Source organism: Orbicella faveolata, unplaced genomic scaffold, assembly GCF_042242905.1.
Source record: "Orbicella faveolata isolate gen_17 unplaced genomic scaffold, um_ofav_v1 contig_35, whole genome shotgun sequence".
NCBI lineage: Eukaryota > Metazoa > Cnidaria > Anthozoa > Scleractinia > Merulinidae > Orbicella > Orbicella faveolata.
In genome coordinates this window covers 209,718-229,747 of record NW_028301564.1, presented here as the reverse complement: position 1 = coordinate 229,747, position 20,030 = coordinate 209,718, and the positions used below count along the sequence as shown (strand labels likewise).

Below are 20,030 nucleotides of genomic sequence, written 5' to 3'. Positions count from 1 at the left end.
TTTATCACTTATATTTTGTAACGCTTAGTGCGTAGTTACATATTTTATCGCTTTTCAAATTGTCTTAATTTTACTCATATATGCAAAAATTTAGTCACTTTTTAACTTGAAAATGATCTCAGCGAGACCGAAACGTCGTTTTTTATCGCTAGTTTTTATCCAAAATGTGTTTCGAAGGAACTGCTTAAATAGAAAGATACATTAAAAAAGAAACAATTAAATTTCTAAGTAAAACAAATCGAGAGAGTAAAAATCACTTGAACTTTGACTACAAGGCTGTACTCTGTAAGAAGTCCTCCAAGTTGTGCGACAGATTGAGTGGCGGAAGCTTACTGTGACGAGTGCGGACTGTCTTTGAATCACGAAACGCCTAGTGTTAATGTCACGCAACGCCAACACGGAGTGAAAAGGAATGCTCTGCCTTGCGTCTCAACCTTCCATGTTTTTCTTACACAGTCGGAAGCGAAAGAAATGCTAAGAGAAGAACTGAAGAAAATATGCCGCAGACGGCGGAAAACCTTCGATTGTAAATTTGAATGGAATAGAGTTTAGGTGGGAAGAAACACACACTTTTTCTACTGACGTGGTTTTCTTTATTAATTCAAAGGTGCTTTCACACAGGAGATAATAAGTAGCAAAAAACAGAACTAAACTAAATACACTGGTACCACAGGGACTTCATATGCCCCAGTCAGATGCGTTATTGTTCTAACTAAATAGTAACTTTTCCTTTCTTTTTGGTATTTGTAGGTGCGCGTGGGACTGGTAGCCGCATACGGCACTTTATGTAAAGTCTACCGGAAACGGTAGCGCACATACGGGACTTCGACATCCTCATCCTCTTTATCATTGCAACAAAGCTCGAGGACCAGGGCTTTGACGTAAGGTTTAATTTTTTTCTTAGAAACCTTTTCCACAGCCAAAGAAACCCTGTTGAGGGGAAACGAGTGAAGAGAGAAAAGAAAAAAACAAGTTAGAAACCGCCTAAACTTAACAATCAAGGCAAAATCAACCGTTTCACGGGGGTGATAAAAACTAGAATTGATCGAGTGTATATGAACCGACAAAGGGACTGGATTTGAATCCAGTTTAAGTCTGAAATTTTTCTGACGGGGGTAGGGGGTGGGGAGAGTGACTGTGCAGTTGCTCTTTATTAGAGGCAAAAAAAAAACAAACAAACAAACAAAAAAAAAACACACACAGACACAAAATATGTTCTCTAGTAAAAACCCGCGTGTAAAGAACCTACATATTTTGAAGTTTGGCAAAATAGGTTCTTGTATTTTGGGGTAGTTATTGGCAATTTAGACTAGGCAAGTTCTTAGTTAAGTTTTCAATTTCTGTGAAGGAGATAAAGTTGTTCATAGCCAAATAATAAATAAACTTGGGTTTGATCCTGAAATATACAGTATTTGCTCACAACGATATTATGTACATGTATTTTCTTGCAAAATAAATTTACAAATCTCACTCACATTCCTTGATTAAAATGTTTATCAGAATTTAACTGTAACCCACATATAAGAACCTGCTTGATCTTGCTTGGTTCAACATGTTCTTATATTTTTGGGTATTGAAATGCCAAATATCTGCCAGCAGTTTCTTAAACCACTAGGTTCTTACATCCAGGTTTTACTGTATTTACTATCAAGTTACTTACAGGGCACACCTTCGAGCAAAAGATAAAAAATCCAGCGATTGAAAATAACAATATCAGTGAGATTTTCTTTTTCTCGCGCAGTAAATTGGTTAGCGTGCTTAATGTATATCGGTGAAGAGTGAATGGAGGAACAAGACAACAAACGTCACATACTGTGTGGCAAGTCTTTCCTTCATCTTCGCAGGAGGCATGAAGAATGAGTACAACATACAAACTCCTTGGGAAAGCATAGTTACTTTAAGCTCGTGCTCATTCTAGACAAAGAAAAGAAAAAAAAATATTTGTCCTGATACCAGGAGACATAATCGGGGACGGAGACCGTAAGCGCGCGCCATTTCTAGTATTGGGGTTGTCCCGATGATATGGGACAATAATTCTATTTTTAGAACAAATTGCGCCATCGCCTGCGGCACACGCGCGTACATGCTGCGAGGATTTTTGCGGATGTCGCGCGAGGGAAGTGGCGTCCGAAATTCCGAAATTTTTCATGTTTTTGGCCCACAACTCAACGCGTTTACGTCTGTTGGAATTTTTCTCCACTATTTTCGTCGTAAGCTGCTCCAGTTTGAGTGAAGTAAGACAGTGTCGAATTTAGGTATGTTCCGCTTCAAGCTTATATATATCGCTGACCAAGTTGTGTTCCGACGGATGCTTCTTTTACATGAGCTGTACATTACTCCACTTTAAATTTCACATATGTTGAAGATTAACAGCTTTTCCATTACACAGCAAAAAACTAGCTGGATATATTTAGATATAGCAGAGCTTTAGGACTTCATAGTTTCCTAGCTCCTCTTGCCACACGCTTGCGAGCAATTTGCCAGTCCATCGCGACTGAAAAGTGAAACAAAATAATTGCTAGTTTGGTCAGTTTGAGTTTCGCCTGAATTGTAAGCAACGCTTGCTGTTTCATCAAGGCCCAACAACTTTACGTTCGTAGATACTGCTCAGTTTTACTCGTGTAAAAATCCACCAAATTCTCTGTTGTCGATGAATGAGAGCGCCCGCCGATGCGTGTTTTGTACAGTCAGTAAACATGACAAATTGTACTTACGCCGCACTTTCGTGTGAAAACGTACATCGAACTCAAACAATAATTCTATAGTTCTTAAATATGTTTAAGATTGATAAATGTTTGAGAACATAATAAAAGCTTAGCTGAAAATATGTGAATAAAGCAAAAATAATCAGCAAAGTTACGTTGACGCTTTCTTTAGTCAACTTCGAATAACGATTTCGATTTTGTTGATCGAGTTATCAAAACTCCTTGTTTATTTTCATTTTCGCAGTGTAAAACTTCACTACGCTTATGTTGAAGAAACACACATGATATTAGTAGCATTTTTTGCGTTCGTGAAATTTGTTGCAGCATCTCAGCACAAAAGATAACGAAAGAAATCTTTGTCAAGATTTGTTGACAATTGAAAACACCGACTCGGACTTGAAAGTGCACGAGCTGCACTATGCAAATGAGCTAATTGTACGCGTCAGACTTTCCTTTCAAAAACTTTTGCAAACTCACCAAACAAGCAGAAACAATAAGAAACCATCAAAACAGGTTTTGGTTATGATTAACCATTGTCTGAGAAACTCACAAATTAACTCGATACCAGAGTAGAGAGTTTTCTTGTCAGAACAAACGCAAAAACATACGCGTAAGCTTACAACTAGCGCGACCAGATCTTATTATTCATTCCCAGCGCGAGATTGAAGTCCTGAAAAACCCACCTTTTCCGTTAGCTCAGAGCATAAAACTACATATAGGCGCCCTGGTTCGTATTCCCTGCCTTATTCCCTGCCATCGCTGTGAAAAATACGCAAGATAATCCCTCAAGATCTCTCAACTCTCACCATTTGATCACGCAACGTGACAACATCCACGCGAGAGCCCCCGACATGTGCGTGGATCCGCGCGGATATATGACGTCAGGATGGCGCAATTTGTTCTAAAAATAGAAAAATTGTCCCATATCATAGGTGCGCGCGGATCCCAAGACTTACGGTCTCCGTCCCCGATTATGGCTCCTGCCTGATACCTAACGTTTCTCGTTACAAGGTCGGAAATGTAAAGCAAACGAAGCTTTCCACCATATCTCACAGTCTTCTTGAGCATTTACATTTCAGAGCTTGTGTCCAGGATTATCATTGACATGATTCCAAGGTCAAGAGAGAACATACATAGCCTTTTTCCAAATGGCTGTCCCCACGACTGGTTGTTTTTGAGTAAATTCTGTTGGACTGTTATGTTTTCTTTATTTTTTACTTCTACCGTAATTATCAGCTGAGGTTGACAAACACGTGTGCTACTTGCAACCGCGGGAATAGCGCGGGAAAACGCGTGCCGTGCGCTTCATCGCGCGTGCCACTCGCAGTCGCGGGAAAATGCGTGCCACACGCTTCATCGTTGCTAAACTATCATTTTCAAGTTTTTTGGGCTTTGAAGGTTGCTTCATCCTTGGCAAAAAAGACTTCATATATCATGGCACAACTTCTCCTTGGAGGCAGATAACCTCTCTACCTTTTTCCTTGGCAGTTCCTGTTAAAACAACTCGAACCTAAAATTTAGCGCCACCCTTTACAAAGCGATTTTCTAAGTTACCTGGAAGTAATCAAAAAGGTCCTGCATAGTCATCTCGCTGCCATCGTCTTTCAGACCGTTGACTTCAAACCGATCCCAAAGCGTAAACTCCTTGTCGTAATACTAAAACGACGAAATGGAGATAGTTATCGCCTGACAACTCAAAACTAACAGCATTAACTCAATTGAGACACGTTTTGTCCGCTTGTACCCAGTAAAGTTACCTTGTTTTTCGGTGCGGGGATCGGCTCAGAAAATCCGAAGAACGGCAAGGCAAGATTTATAAACCCGTTCTTGAAGGTCTCCAGTTTCTTATTTCCTTGAACGATCTGAAATATCCACAAATGAAATCAGCATAAAAATTGCTGTTGAAATCTGCGCGAGCAGGGGTAGATATCAAAAGATGGATGAAGTCAAAAGCTTACCTTGTACAACTCAAGTGCCACCAGACCGCTTACCAGGGCGGTTGTGGTAGCGATGGCAGGGATAATCTTTCCAGCAATCAATTTACTCTATCAAGCGAAAAAGAAATAAATTATCACAAGTAAACTCTCTTTCTTAATTATTTGACCTGAAATGTTTTCACGCATCTGATCTTTTTTTTACCTCGAAATTCTGAATTATAATCAACAATGATTTAGATAAACATATACAGGCATTTCCCGAGGAATTCGCCAACAGGACGGCAATTACATCGTAAGTTGATGAGCGCATACACTATTGCAAACTGCAGTAAACTGGTGGAGGCTAATTACAAGTTGATTACTTGTCACTCCAGTTGATGCTAGGCCTGTTACAAGTTTAGCTGGTTGTCAAGTGCAGTGTTCTGCCCCAAAAGATATTACAAGTAAGATGGATTACCTTGTGTCGATCAGCCGGTGGAATGTCATAGTTAGCCGCTCTTAAGTTGGAGGCTGCTACTATGAAGTCCATATGGAAATTCGTGTCATCATCCTACAGACAAATGCACAGTGACACGGACAGTTAACAAGCGTTAATAATTTACTAAACGTCTCCAGAAATAGTATTTACGAACTCCCGTTATCACAAGCAGTTAATATTAGGAACCAATCAACAGGGATCGGGAAGGGGTGAGGGGTGGCAGAGGGATTGTAGTCAGTTCTGATGGTGACAAGCTGACGTGAAGAGGGTAAGATTCGTGACTCGGGGAAATTTTTCGACGAGAATTTTAAAAGCCACACTAGTTCTAAGACTGAAGAAAGTCAGAAACATGATCAGGTCGCAGATTTCTAAATGTACGCATGAACTGAAGGCTAAGTTGTAAAGTTAGGAGCAGATGTTGAAGTGACTGCTTCTCTGTTCATGGGACACTCGAATGTTGACTGCCACTCCGGCTAAATTACCAAGGTTTATGGAAATCAGTCAGACAAATCATAAGACGTCAGTCAGTATAGAAAACAAAAAGAATTAAAAGAACGAATGTATCAAACCTTTTCAAATTCAACTGGCAGCATCTTGAAGTTTGGCATGCGCTCTTTTGCTGCCACAACAGCGGCTTTCGTCTTTTCAAGGTCTTCTTCATCTGCAAATAGGTAACATGTGAGGCGATAACAACCTCTGCAAAACTACGACAACGCTTGAAAGAAAACTTTACATCAAGTACGAATGTTGAATTTGAGAAAGACATTGTTGGTCCTCTTATTTTAAACAGAGTGACTAACCAATATTTCCTGAGCTTTCTTGGGCTGCCTCTTCGTCGGTGACAGAAATTTTCACGCCTTCAAATAAAATGGAAGGTAAACACAAAGAAGATAAACACAAAGATAAACACACACACACACCCACAAACACACACATGAACAGAAACGAAACGTTCTGTCATGTCACCGTAGTTCTTTCTTTTTTGCCTCAACAGATGTCACACAAAATCAGATGTAAACTTTGACGGCCTTTGGCATATATCTCCTTCCTAGAAGTGTCAAAATCAAATAGCCAAGATCTCTCTCAGTTTTCTTTTTAAGCTCATCGTTCGTGCAGCTTCTGTTGCCTTCAATTTGCCGAGTGATTCGAGAACAAATTTAAGGTTCATGCCTCGTTTAAGTATCTTTTCTATTGAATTAATATCTTCACAGTATCTTGCGTTGCGTGCGTTGAAAATATTGAGATATGGCACATAGGCACGAACAAAAACGACAACAACATATGGGAATAGTTTAAACTGACTGAAGGAGACCCTACAAAATGAACCCAGTACAAACTAACAACCAACCTGATCTGGGTTTAAACGTTGCCACCTTGACAGTTTTCAAACTATCAAGAATGAGCTTGTGGTCTCTTGAACCTATGAGAGAAGAAAAGCACCCACTTAAAAAATGTAAGTCACTGACAAGTGAAGGAAAAACGCACTGTTCGTTTGCAGCTTATAGTCAAAAATAAACAAAAATAATTGATATTATTATTAGAAGAATCAGACAGCCTTGGCAAATGCTGTCATTCAGCTCAAGAAGGGTTCTGATTGGTTATTACGAAGTGAAATACCTACGTAACAAAAAACCGAGAAAGCGTCAATCAAAAATTTACCTTTTATTCCAAACATGTATGCTCTCAAGTTGGCAGCAGCAACAATATAGTCCATGTGAGTATGCTAAAAGATGAAACCAGTTCATTGTAAAATAACAGTGATACACACGAAGTTTTCAGAGATTACCGTTCTAGATTTTTGTAAAAAATTGAAAATAATAAAAAAAACTATTCTCATAAAACAGCAAAGACAAGCTTATACTTCCTTGAGAGGGAAGAGAGAGTTTGTTACTTTATTTGCGGCGACGCCTGCCGCTATAACCTCCTCTAGCTCACAAGTTAAGAGCTTGGAACTGGCCAAACGAGTCACTGCGTGACACAGGTACCCTTACGTGACAATCGCACTTGTTTAGTGGGTAGATAGGTGTAGTAAAAGGAGAAGGAACATAGGAGAGGTGATGGATGCAAACTTAAAAACCTCCCAAAAGCTAACCTCACAAGGATCAAACTCCAGAGGATGAGGACAACGCTTAGGACCAGACCAAAATGGCTGCCCTGAGCTGGTCACCTGCAAGGAAATCCAAACGAAACACATCATAACGGTTTGTAAAGTGGTTACAACTTTAAAGTTCATAAAACGCCACGTCACGGAAGGAAATTTGTCTCAATCTTACCAAATATTAACCATTCTTGTTTCATTTTTGGCGTAATATTACCTCTTTGGTTACAAGATTTTGCTCTATTCAAAGGTAGTTAACGTAATGCAGCTCCTTAAAGTTCAAGTAAAGTTCAAGTGAAGACGATAAAACCAAACCTGGTCAGGAGGAAAGTTATACAGCAGTTGTTTGATTGTGTTGTGGTAGTTTTCTTGGAACTGTACTCTGGCCCAGCTCACACAGTCAGCAAACTCACGCGGCCTGTCGTCAACAAGACATTTCTTTATGCTCTCGTAAATTTCAGCCTGTGCAACAATAAATGGGAAAATATATGAGTTCAAATCCTACGCTAAACGAGAACAAGAGTTGCCATTTGCATATTGACAGCTTTCTTCAACTTTCATGTTAACCCTAAATCCTAACTCTTCTTCGTATTTGAGTGCGACCAACAGTTCATACAGTTTTAAGGTCTGTCTTGTATTTTCCTTCATGATTAATCGATCTAGTTCAGTAAGTTCGCGTGTGTTCACAGTCAAAAGTTTTCTTTAATATCAGCAAAACCTATGGAAGTATCTATTATTCGGCTAGCGACTAAGTGTCTTCTCCTCTGGCTGTATGAACTTTATATCTGACGCTTTCACGGTTACTGAAAGCCTTTTACTCGGTTCCTATTGATTTATCAGAGCCAATTTGAACTGGCTTCGTTCATTTGCTCTATCACTTGGTGGGGGGTGGGGGGTGGGGAGGTATGGTATTGATTGAGGCAAGTTTGGACCTCAGTACTTAAGTCCGTGAACACTTTGATATCTTGCTTCGTCCTGTTTAGTGCCGGATTTTATCCCTTTGTCTTCTGTAAGACAATTAACGAAGAAAACTTACCGCTTGCATCCCAGGGAGCTTGTCTGTCCTTTCACCAAACTTTGGGTCGCTACATAATACACAAAACAATAATTATCAGTTTGGAGATGTAGTTAAAGATCACTGTGCCTGCGTGCATCAGTCATTATGACGTAAAACATGTGTTAACCGTCGTCAGTTTAAAAGCACAACAAATACGTTTTGGCGAAATTAAAACAACAAAAACGTTCCTCGTAAAGTTGACAAGCACAGTGCTCCTCTACCCACAAAACGGCACAACTATTATTTTATTTTATTGAACTTCGCCTAACTAAAATATTTACATACACAAAATTTTTTATTAGGCAGGGTGACCACTACAGCCAAGGGTTAGGTTAGGGTTAGGTAATACAGTGAATGTTGTATTTTCTTATTATTTGCGGGAAGAAAACTCGTGGTAAAATGTTATACTCTTGCAGCCGTTGGGATCTACACTCTAAAGTCGAGGTTATGTAACTGCATGTACAGTGAACATGTACTTCGCCAAAATTGAACGTTGTTTAATTTGTTAAAATGCCGTCATATGCGGCCCAAAATCTGTATGTAACATGATCCACAGTTTTAACGTATCATGAAATCACAAATCAGATGCTGCTGGCCAAGTTCAACCACAACTGACCTGAGAAATTGGTTAACATTCTCCACAGGAATAGTGAAGAGACCTTCAAACGCATCTCTTGCCCACTATACATGATAAATCACATTATTGCATTAAAATACCACAAATTGTTATGAAATGCTACGGATAAAAATTCAAAAACTACGGATTCTAATTTCGTGAACAGTGTCGAACAAGTTTTGAACAATTTCGATGGAGTCCGAGTTAAACTTGAAGTAGTATATATCAGACACGAAAGATCGTGTTTGACCACATTTCCAAACACCGAGAAGTCAGTTGAAAATACGATGCGTAGAGGAGTATTTTTGACGAACTTTAAGGTGTTTGGTATTGTCGTCATAGAATGTCTTAAGTGTTTAAAATATATCTTCTCAATCGAAGCTAAAACTAAAGAGAAAACAGAAAAACAAAATCGTAAAAATGTGTGCTTATTAATATCAGATATCCAAACACCGTCACGGTTATGGTTTCCTTTGTTTAAACTTGATGAATTATTATTCGTTATTCTAGACGAATGCCTTTTATACGGCTGGTCAAGATTTCTTTTCTACCTGTAAAGTATGTTCAATGGCATTGGGGAAATTCTTCAGAGTACAAATAGGAATGGATTTTTCTGGTGGATCCTGCGAGGAGCTGTAAGATTCTGTCAGGAAAGGCAGCACAACCTGAAGAAACACACACCATCGATTAGCTCTCACTTCGTCATGATCAGTCCATGCCGCGCCATGGGACGACTTAGCTTTCACAAGCATACACTATAATACTACACACAATGTATGATACGAGCAAAAATAAAACCGAACAAAGGAAGCAAGTTAGACTTTTGCCTCAGTTGAGTAACAAGTCGCAATATGCCAGTTACAGTTTGAACATAATACCTGGACATTTCCTTTTGTTCCCAAGGTTCCTGATTCCAAGAGTGGTTTGTGATAGTATACACACCTCCTGTCCATGTACATTCCTGAACAGGGAGAAAAACGCTAAATTGAAACCTAACCAAGCAGTCGCAACATTTCCTGCTTCAGACAAATGAGAGCTAGAACACTTACTAGCATCAATGTTATCCAACGCGTTCGTCACACCATGAAGAGCTTCAAAGAAATCATCATTGTATATTTCTTACCAGTTAAAGAATAATTACTTTCCTTTAGTAAGAGTTGGCTTGAAAAAGTTACACGTCTAATAACAATGAAAAAAATAATGATAATAATAATCACCATAATCAAACAGGCACTATACCATCTAAGGAGTTGAAGTCACACGACACCCAGCTTGTAATATGACTGAGAAAATTACTTCATTGTGATTGGCTGAGAACAGGCCAATTTATCGCTAATGTTTCATTTGCACTGCAGTGCAAATTAACGCACGTTTTCGTAATTTTCTCAGTCATATAAAAAATGAGTAATCATATAAAACGGCAAAATAACAAACCTAAAATGCCAACACAACAAAAATAAAATAACAATAAACTAAATTGTTTTGGTAGTGTTGTAAAGGATACTTTCTGTTTCTGGTCCAACTCTGTTCTGGTGAGCTGTAATATTGATCTCAGGATTCATGACTTTCACTGCTCTTGCTGCAACTTCTGATTTCATTTGCTACAAAAATAAAACAAGTATTTTGACGACTTTGAGGTGGTTTGATAATTGCATGCCAAGCAAAAATGAAACTCACAAAACCTATAAGTCAGCAAAACACAGAATCTGTGTAATACTTTTGAATGTAAAGGAACATTCCACATGATAGATAACCAGTCGCCGTCCTCCAATACATTGGATGAAACAAAACACCACGCACAGTTAGAAATGAAAAGTTAAGACAGAGTAGATTGTATGACATGACTATAACCTGCACATCTCCTGGTCTGAACAGGAACTGTCTGTTCAGGTTTGATTTCTCGATGGTGTCCATATCTGTGACAAACACTTGACCTGCAACACTGCAACCTATTCCCATCATGGCAAAGTTTTTAAGATGTTCACATCCAATGGCACCAGCACCAACCTTACCAGAGTAAAAGAGGAAAGCAAAGGTCGTTAATAAAGGTTTTAAACACAGACTCATGCAGTAACAATGTAAAAAGTAACAGTGCACCAAGCTGTCCATTTGAAAGAAGTTAATTATGGGGTGAGCAGCCTTTCTCTTAGAACTTCAGGTGATGCATAGCAATCTCATGACCTCCCCATTATAACCACCAGTTGGCAAAATTGAACCCAAACATGGTGTTCCCTTTGAGTAAACTTTGTGCAAAATGGAAGATCCAGAATGATGCTTTTAGTCCACTTACAATAAAGTACTTCTGTTCTGACAGTTTCTTTTGGAATTCACTTCCAAAGACTGCAACTTGTGCATCATATCTTGATCCAGTCTGAAAAACACAACAAAATAGTGTGACAAAGTAATCAAAGTATATTCCATTGAAAATCACAGTATATTTTGACATTTTAACAAGTGGCAATTAACATACAGGTTGGCATGAGGCTTCAGATATGTCTCCTTCTTCAGGTAAGCATTCCAGACTGTCAAAGTAAAGAAGCTGAAAGATGGGGTTGAACTTTCCACTGCATGCCTAAACGCATTAAAAGCAAACAAGTTGAAGTAGTTCAAAAAATCCTCACAAAACTTCATAAGTGTTCAGCTCGCAACAATGCAATGTAGGTAACAAATCATAATGCATTTTAATGGAACAATGAGCTGTAACACTATACATTTTATACAATTTCTTTGGGGTCAAAGGAAATGTTACAATGTGCAGTTTTAGAAAATGTCCATACTCCTCCCACAGAAGGGATTGGAATTTCCTGGGGGTGGAGAGGTGGGGGGGGGGGGGGGGGCTATAAGGACAAAAAAAATAAAGGGATGTATGAAGCTTAATAGAATTTCCAGAGGGGTGGGGGGTGGGGAGGGGGTCTTAAAAAAACCACTTTCATGGGGGAGGTATGGCTATTTTCTGGAACCACACAATAACAGGCAGTGCCATCAACACCTTAGGTCCTCACAGACCTTTCAATACTCTGAACCAAGATGGCGGGTGCTGTAACACAGTGCCATCATAACCTATACAATGGAACATACCTTCATGACTACATACATACATACATAATCCTTTTCATGCTTAGGTAGTACATAAGGCCATACCTTCATGACTTCCTGGGCAGTAATTCCTCCAATAACTCCCTGCATGGGACAAATGTCACCTCTAGCATTATATGCTAGCTGCATCAACAGGCTCTCATCAACTTCGTCTACCTAAACAAGAATGCAGTCACTTTTATTTACAGGAATACTAATTACAATTATCTAATATATACTTTCACATCAAGTGTGAAGGTAGAAGGCAACTAGGGTAAATCCTCCATCAATGGACACCTCCCATTAGCCAAAGATGACACCTTACATAAGGAGATCCTTTGTCACTGTCACAGACAGATTTAATGTAAACTAAGACCTACTGTTTACTGAGGGTAACACTTGACAGTAACCTGTTACTGTTAAACTTGTAGTTATATAAAAACAAACACTAAGATTTTAAGACAGTGAATAACTATTATGCTGAAGTATAATATGGTTGAAGATACCGTATCAGTGTTCTAATTATTTCACCCTTATATATTGTACCAGCAAAAATACTGGAAACATTGTACCTGATATTTAACAACCAGCTTAACAAAAACCACATGACCTGCTCACACAGCATTTAATGTATTATAGTTGGAAATATTCAACTTTGCTCACTTGCAAGCATATCTTTTCCGAATTAATCTTCTTGGCTAGTGCTATAAACTTCTTGGCATCTTCCTTTGGAAATGAAAAGACACAGCCTGGTAAATTGTTGCTTTTCAGTGAAAGGAAACTTGGAAATTATCATGGCCTTTCAAAATAGAAAAGCACTTGAGAGAGTTTGAAAGCAACTGCAGAAGAGTATGTTGTAGTGAGGGTGTAGTTAAAGGCAGGGATCTCTTTATTAAAGTGGGATTGTGAGGTAAGCTGTGAAAGGTTTGTAAATGTATTAATTGCGAGGAGCAGATTGTGGCCTAATGGTTAGTGTACTGGATTCTGTATCATGTGGCCTCAAAAGCAGACTTTACCCTTCACTAGTAATGATTTCTGTTAAACTCTTAAAAAGTTAATAAAAACATAGTGACTGTCATGTTTGGAAGGAAGTTAATTGACCTGACACCTGAAACTAACAACAAGGTCTCCAAACTTTGCTGAAACATTAATCAAACATTACAATGTAGCTTCCGTACAAGTGTTGGATTTTTGCACCGAACTTTTCACCATTGCAACATACCTCATTTCTTGGTCTTGGCAGAGCTCCATGTTCTTTCTCATATTTATGCAGTGCCTAATTGAATAAACAGACATTTGGTTAAAAAGTGTTAGAATTACTGTCCTTGTTAGGTGGACACCAAAGCATTGGGTTTAGGGTAACATGTGACAGTAATTACACATAACTTACTTTATTAAAAGCTGCATCATTGGATAATGCAATTCAAGGGTTTTCATTGACTTAGCCATCATGAGTTATGAGCCATTGTACCGTTTTTATTTTTATTTCAGTCTAGTTTTCTATAATTTTGGGACGTTTTAAAAAACATTGTTCTGCTTGTGCTTGAGGGAGCTATGCGCCTTGTTGGCTATCTACTATTTCATACATGCAAGAGTGCTCTTATGGAATAATGGTTAAATATATCCCAGGTGAGGCTGTCCAAGTCGTTACGTGGACATCAGAGCATTAGGATTAGCGTAAGCATGTGACAGTAGTTACATACAACTTACTATATATCCCAGGTGAAGCTGTCCAGGTCGTTCCATTTTTGCAAAGTCTGTCAGTACAAACTCTGGTGCCATGAGAGACTCACTAAATGATTTCTAACGGAGACAAGAAAATGCCCCCAAAAATTAATTCATAGCACTTTTTAAGTGTAAAGTTTCACACCATCCAATAAAAAGAAAAAAAAAATTACATAGCTTTTCTTGTATTTTATTTTCATAGTCTTGAATAAAACCTGTTATTATCTTGTCATCTTGTAAGTTATAATAATGATAGTGTTTTTTAAGGTTGATCAATGGCCAGTGTGGATGGTTCTGGCCTGAGACAAAGATGTTCCCATTGTTGGACCATAAAAGGCAATTCCTTGAGTTAAACCTGGGACAGGAATGCAATGAAAAGGAAAACAAACAAAATTAATTACCAGTGTATTAATATTCATGTACTTACAAATTTGACTATTTTGGGCATTTTAACTTGAGTAGCAATACCACCACGAAGATAATCTGTAAACCCACTCGTATCACCAATACTGAAGGTATAAGGACCTGCCATGGAAGAATACATGTACATCAATTCACTAGACGTGTCATATTGCAACAAAAATGTTCATAACCCAATACAAGAATAATTATTATAGTTGTCATAAAATTCTGCAATGTTAAGTAATGCATGCAAAAATTATGTTTAGTATTAGATAGTCATAATGTAATTTACCTAAAACTTTTATTTTTCGTGGTTCACATTGATTTAATTCTGTCATTCCCTACAAGTAAAGAAAAACAAGCATAGGTTTGTGTGAAATATCACATTATGGTTTACTCAATATACTCCTAATCAGGATCTATTAATGAATCACCAACAATTTTTTGCAAGAGTCACTGAGGATCTTCACTTTTAGAATCCAAAAAGATTTCCAAGGATTATTCACTCTGCAACAGGATCTTGCAGTGTATGTGAGGTCCTGTAATGAACCTCATAGATTCCAAGGACCTTGTAAAGAAATCAGGAAGCAAGAAGGAAGAGAGGGAAGAAGGAACAAGAGTGAGGAAGGACCAATGGAGAGACAGAAAGACAAAAGGAAGGATGGATGAAAGGAAAGAGAGAGGGAGGAAGGGAGGATGGAAGAAAGAAGAGGGAGGCAGTTGTTTTATTAGTACCTGTACTTCTGAGAATGTGACAAAGTCCCCAGATTCATAGCCATGCCTTTGTTCATCCAGACAAGTCACAACACCATCTGCATCCTGAAAATATTATTACATGACTGTATATTCATCACTTCCTTACAAGCCAAATGTAACACAGAATACTAAACCTGCACTCAACCCTAAAAAGTGACAAAGTTACTAACAGTTTGACATGTTATGTACCTTAGTGACAGAGGAAATCATGTTGCTAATAGGCTGTTCTCCATTTGTATCCACAACTGTGAAACTCTCACCAAAATCACAAAATATTTGACTGAAAGCCAAAAAATTAAAATAAAACTTTGTAGTATTTAGTTACAAATCTACACTATTCTATGCACTCTTGTGCAATACTCACTGGCCTGCTCACTGCATTACACAAGGTGTCCCTGATACATGAATGGCTCCCTTGTGACTTGCCATTTCAATAATATGTCATGAGCAATACTTCCTGGATTGCACAATAACTTTAAATTTTCAAATTGGGACTTAACATTGATAACAGAGCCACATGTAGAAAAGATCATGTACCTATATGTAACTTAGCATGAAGCTCTGAATGTAGCTTTCAAAACAGACTGTTATATTATCTTATTTTCAGCACAGTACAAATATATTAAGGAGTATGACATAACTTACCACATCAAAATATCTAGCTTCCATAAGTAATTAATGCAGTAAATTAAACAAAAAGTGATTATAACATCATTGTAATTATAAAAGTTGTCCTGAATCAATTAAATTGTCATGCACTGGCATTGAGTAAAAACCTTTCTCTGTCATTATGCTCTGACAAAAAATGCGTTTAATTGTGGGTCAAAATCAAACTAACCCAAACAATCCTCTTGTGTCGGCAATAATAAACTTAATTCCTCTTGCATGGCAAAAGTCACCTGCCCAAGTTTGTTCCTCTAGACTAGACTGGGTAAGTACTACAACCTGAAAATGAAAATCCGGACACTTATCATATACGTGGACTACAACATCAATTTCAACCTTGGGAAATTCATCAATGTGAAGTCAAGAGGGTGCACGTGGAAACATCACAGCTTGTGCAGTGTAAGTCAACCTCGTGCCATAGGTGGCATGTGTTCATTTCCCAGTATGGTACACGATGTATGTTTTGTGTCACCTTCATTAGAACAACAGTAATACAATGACATGTAACTGCAAGGCAGGTTGTTGGTACCCAGACTTTGTTAAACAACATCTCAAAGAAAAGGACTTGCAATTTCAGAGGTTAGAACAGTTCTGGTTAGCAGGGACCTGAAGTTTGGAATCAACCAACCAATAGGGAATAATTATTACTGTTTGCCTCAAACCAACCTGAAATTGTCCTAAAAATTCTTCTGTAAGCTGCCCGGCATGAACAGACATATTGACATAACTGTTGAGTTCTGATATTCTGCTCAAGGAAACCTCTGCTCTATTCTTTCCAATGTCCTCACCTTGAAGAAAGAACTGCAATAACCAGATTAATAGCACTTGTCAATCTTTGAAACTTATAAATGCTTGAGTTTAAACAGGAAAATAACTTGATTTGAATGTCTGAGTACAGAGTACAGTCGTGTTAAAAATTTGCTCAGAGCACAACATTCAAATCTCTACTGGTTCTTTAACTGTTTCTGGAGTAGAATGCTACAAAACAAGGGACTGGGCACAACATGATTTGCCCGAGAGGGACCTGGCACTAGTTTATCAGACCACATTGTTCTTCAGTTACCTCCTAGTTATTCTTTATGAAGAATGATCGCTGTGTGTATAATCTGTGGAAAGGGCGATGCCTATAGTTTCAGAGTCTTTAATCCTTCAGAACAAGGATATTGTATGTATTGCATAAGGACCTTTTCAGAAACACTGACATTAAGATTTTATGGGCTCCGTGATTTTACATCCTAAGTATGATTGTGTACTTACAGCCTGAAAACCCAACTGGTATTCTCCTGAAATTTAAGAATCATTCAACAATAAAAAGGAACCACTAATTATAAAATGTTGTGTCAGTACAGTCCTTTAAACCCTTGAGACCAGCACATTCATTTGTATAAATCAATTAATTGTTGCAGATAAGTTTAATATTCACCTGAGAGGACAAGTCTGACATTTCCACATTTCCTGAATCATGAAGGGTTACTGACTTTACGCCACCCAGTACGACGTTTTTAGCTGCAGATGAATGATACTTCTTTTGTGAGTTTTAAGATTACATTTAAACCTTTAATCTCAGGTTCTACATAAAGCAGCAATTTGCAGGATCATCATTATTAGTCCTGCCTCTCCTCTGGGAGAATATGGCCATTTGCAGGATAATTACCAGCGATTTACATGTGTACAATACAACCTGTCGCAACAATTCTGTTTACAAACTTTTGAAGATAATATATTTCTACATGTGGCTACATTGTATAAACATGAAACTTGTCTGACATAATTTATTATATATGTACATGCAAAAGACAGATGGCCTTGATTAGTACTGAGAACTCAAAGAGGAATTCTGAGAGATCTGCTAATTGATAGTGTGTACTAGTTACTGATACTAGATCAAGTTTTGACTTTCTCGTTGTGCTATTTCAGTAACACTCCTATAACTTTGCTAAAATGGCTTACAAAATTTCTCTTTTAAATATGAAACCCAACTATGTTAAACACAATATTTTCCAAGTTTTTCCTTACATGAAATAGGATACATTCAAAAATTTTCCAAAGTAAAAACAAGAAACAAGAAGCATGTTTCACCAATTTCTACTCCAAGTCCTTTCAATCCTGAGATGAGTACATTGGAGAGTGCCATTTTTTTCATGGCTTCATGGCCAAGAACATATCTGAAAAGGAAATGCTAAATGTTAGTGGTTAACATAAACAGCCAATTAATTGTATTTATAAGAAATTTTGAAATTAAAAACGTCTTTGGGGAACTTCTTTTGAGAAAAAAGTCAGCAGCGCTTTCCATGAATTCAAAAAACTGTAAGAAACTTTGAAGTCAACCATTAAAGTGCACATAATTGAAGTGCGAATCATGTGGGTATCCAATTACATGTACAAAAAGGTTGTAGTTGGATACCTGTAATCGGACATCCAAGTGATCGCGTGCCAATTAAGTGACAAACAGGAGCATGGAGAACCAATCACGATCGGGAATTTTGTTATAGATGTGATTATTATTATCATTATTATTATCATTATTATCATTATTATTATTATTATTATCATTGTTTTTTTTGAAAGAACCTAAATTACACTGTCATTTGCTCTTTCAAGCAACACATAACTCACCCTATTTTCTTTGTCTCTTTCCCATCCCTCCCACCTATTTCCCTACATGTATTTGTGCAATAACTTGGAAGTTAGTTTTTACAAAAGAATGTTCGGTGATCTCCCTTGAGGTCTTCAAGCTTCTTTACTGTGATGTTGAGTCTTTCCTATTATGGTAATTAAAATTTTAAGATATGCAGTGGTTATGGTATTGACCCTTGGGAAATGATGCTTTTGGCATTACATAACATGTGTATTCTGATAAGAGCCAGTGGATGGGGCTGTCCCTCTTTTCAGCTTGTAAGTCACACCCCAGCCAAATTAATGATTGCAATTTTTCAATGAAAAATATTGAAACATTTATGGCCCAGTATTTGCAAGCCTGGCCAAACAATTGCAACATAATGCAATATTGTTGGGGATGACATGTTGCACGTGTTTGGCCACCCTGTTCCAACATGTTGCAACATGTTGGGTGTTACCAATCAAACTAGTGTGCATGCCCTGGTGAAACACTGTTACACTAACCTGACTAAACAGGTGCAACATCATGCAACATCCACAAATGTTGCATGTAAAATTGGACCATTTTGAAACTTGAACCAACAACACCCATCATGTTGAAATATGTCGCAGGTGGCATGTATATTTTGCAGGTTGCAGGTTGCAGGTTGAAATGACTTGTTTATTTGAGTTGAAGTCGAATAAACCCCAGTATAATGGCTAACTGCAAGCAACCTAAGCTAATTTAGGCTAGCTGGAGTGCTATTCAGGCTAACCAAAGTGCTAGGTAGACTCACTCGGACTTAAAAGTTGATTTTTCAATCTGCAATCTGCAACCTGCAAAACACACCTGCCCTGTCGCAACAGGGTGGTCAAATGCGCGCAACATGTTGCACACAACAATGTTGCGATATGTTACACTGAAATGTTGCAATCACTTGGCTGGGGCTTTAGAGTGCTTAGTGCTGCCAACAACAAATTATTTTAGTCTACTACAAACTTCTGGGAGAACTCTGACTGTTTGCTTACTAGATGAATTGGTGCATGTAACCAATGCAGAAAAAAGTGCAGTTTGTGAATTTTCTGTTAAATCCTGACTAAAAATGTCTGTCAGCCAGGCACGGGTAAGAAGGAGAGTGCACATTCATAATTCTCAGATCTTGGTATAATTATGGACAAAACACCAAAACCGCTTGGCACTGAAAATGAAAGTGCTGACTAATTAACTCAATGCACTTAACACGAATCACAGGTTTGATCTTCAGTACGAAACTACAAGAGAAAGTACAAAGCTCGCGATGCTGCAATCATCTTCACGCCTTATTCACCATATATGAATTCTTTAAACACACCACTGTTTACGTAAAAACTTAACTTACAGTTGCCGAGAATAAAGTCCTTCGTCTATCTGCATTTGATTGTCCATAATTCCGTCCGACATAGAGGCCTGCATATATTGAGAACAGGCAAACGATTCCAAAAAAAACTATCACTAACAGATAACTGCAAATGTTTAAGAATAAACTCTCAAAGTTAAATAAACTTCTTTCTTACCTTTTCTGCTGAATGATTTTCTTGGGACAAAGAATTCGTAACACCGTCCGAGTTAGAAGTTTTCCGTCTTTTCGCTGGAGGCGCTGCGACCGTCTCCTGATCAGGATATGATGACATCTACTGCACTCATCAAACTATAAGGCGGTGTTTGCTTTATTCTATTCTTTCCTGATGATGTGCAGCTGCTTTCGTAAAAGCCCCACAAAAGGTTCAGCTGAGAGAAACCGGAGAACTTCGTCTGGAAACTAACGTTTTCCAACGTGACTCGCCTAGTGAGGTCGAAAGAGAGAGACTATTGAGTGGCCAGGCCTTATAAAGCTGGGTAACCACGCTGCTTCCAAACTTTACTTATGACGTCACAAT

At 38.1% G+C, this 20,030-nt stretch overlaps 1 protein-coding gene across 1 annotated transcript; it reads right to left on the bottom strand.

Annotated features, from left to right (window-relative positions):
* Nucleotides 1-570: 570 nt before the first annotated feature.
* Nucleotides 571-19,978, bottom strand: LOC110056562 (ubiquitin-like modifier-activating enzyme 1). The gene is made up of 35 exons (XM_020763066.2): nt 19,668-19,978; nt 19,493-19,560; nt 17,595-17,680; nt 16,939-17,021; nt 16,182-16,316; nt 15,688-15,794; nt 15,039-15,129; nt 14,829-14,912; nt 14,386-14,434; nt 14,119-14,216; nt 13,677-13,769; nt 13,189-13,242; nt 12,630-12,692; nt 12,033-12,143; nt 11,362-11,463; nt 11,182-11,262; nt 10,743-10,898; nt 10,396-10,492; nt 9,941-10,009; nt 9,770-9,852; nt 9,443-9,556; nt 8,892-8,956; nt 8,255-8,303; nt 7,534-7,680; nt 7,213-7,287; nt 6,780-6,843; nt 6,469-6,540; nt 5,921-5,977; nt 5,690-5,781; nt 5,100-5,192; nt 4,664-4,750; nt 4,463-4,567; nt 4,260-4,361; nt 1,814-1,914; nt 571-930 (listed from the first exon to the last, which is right to left on the bottom strand). Exons 1-35 carry the CDS (start codon nt 19,782-19,784, stop codon nt 795-797), a joined length of 3,186 nt encoding a protein of 1,061 aa, XP_020618725.2. The 5' UTR covers nt 19,785-19,978; the 3' UTR covers nt 571-794.
* Between the last annotated feature and the right edge of the window lie 52 nt (nt 19,979-20,030).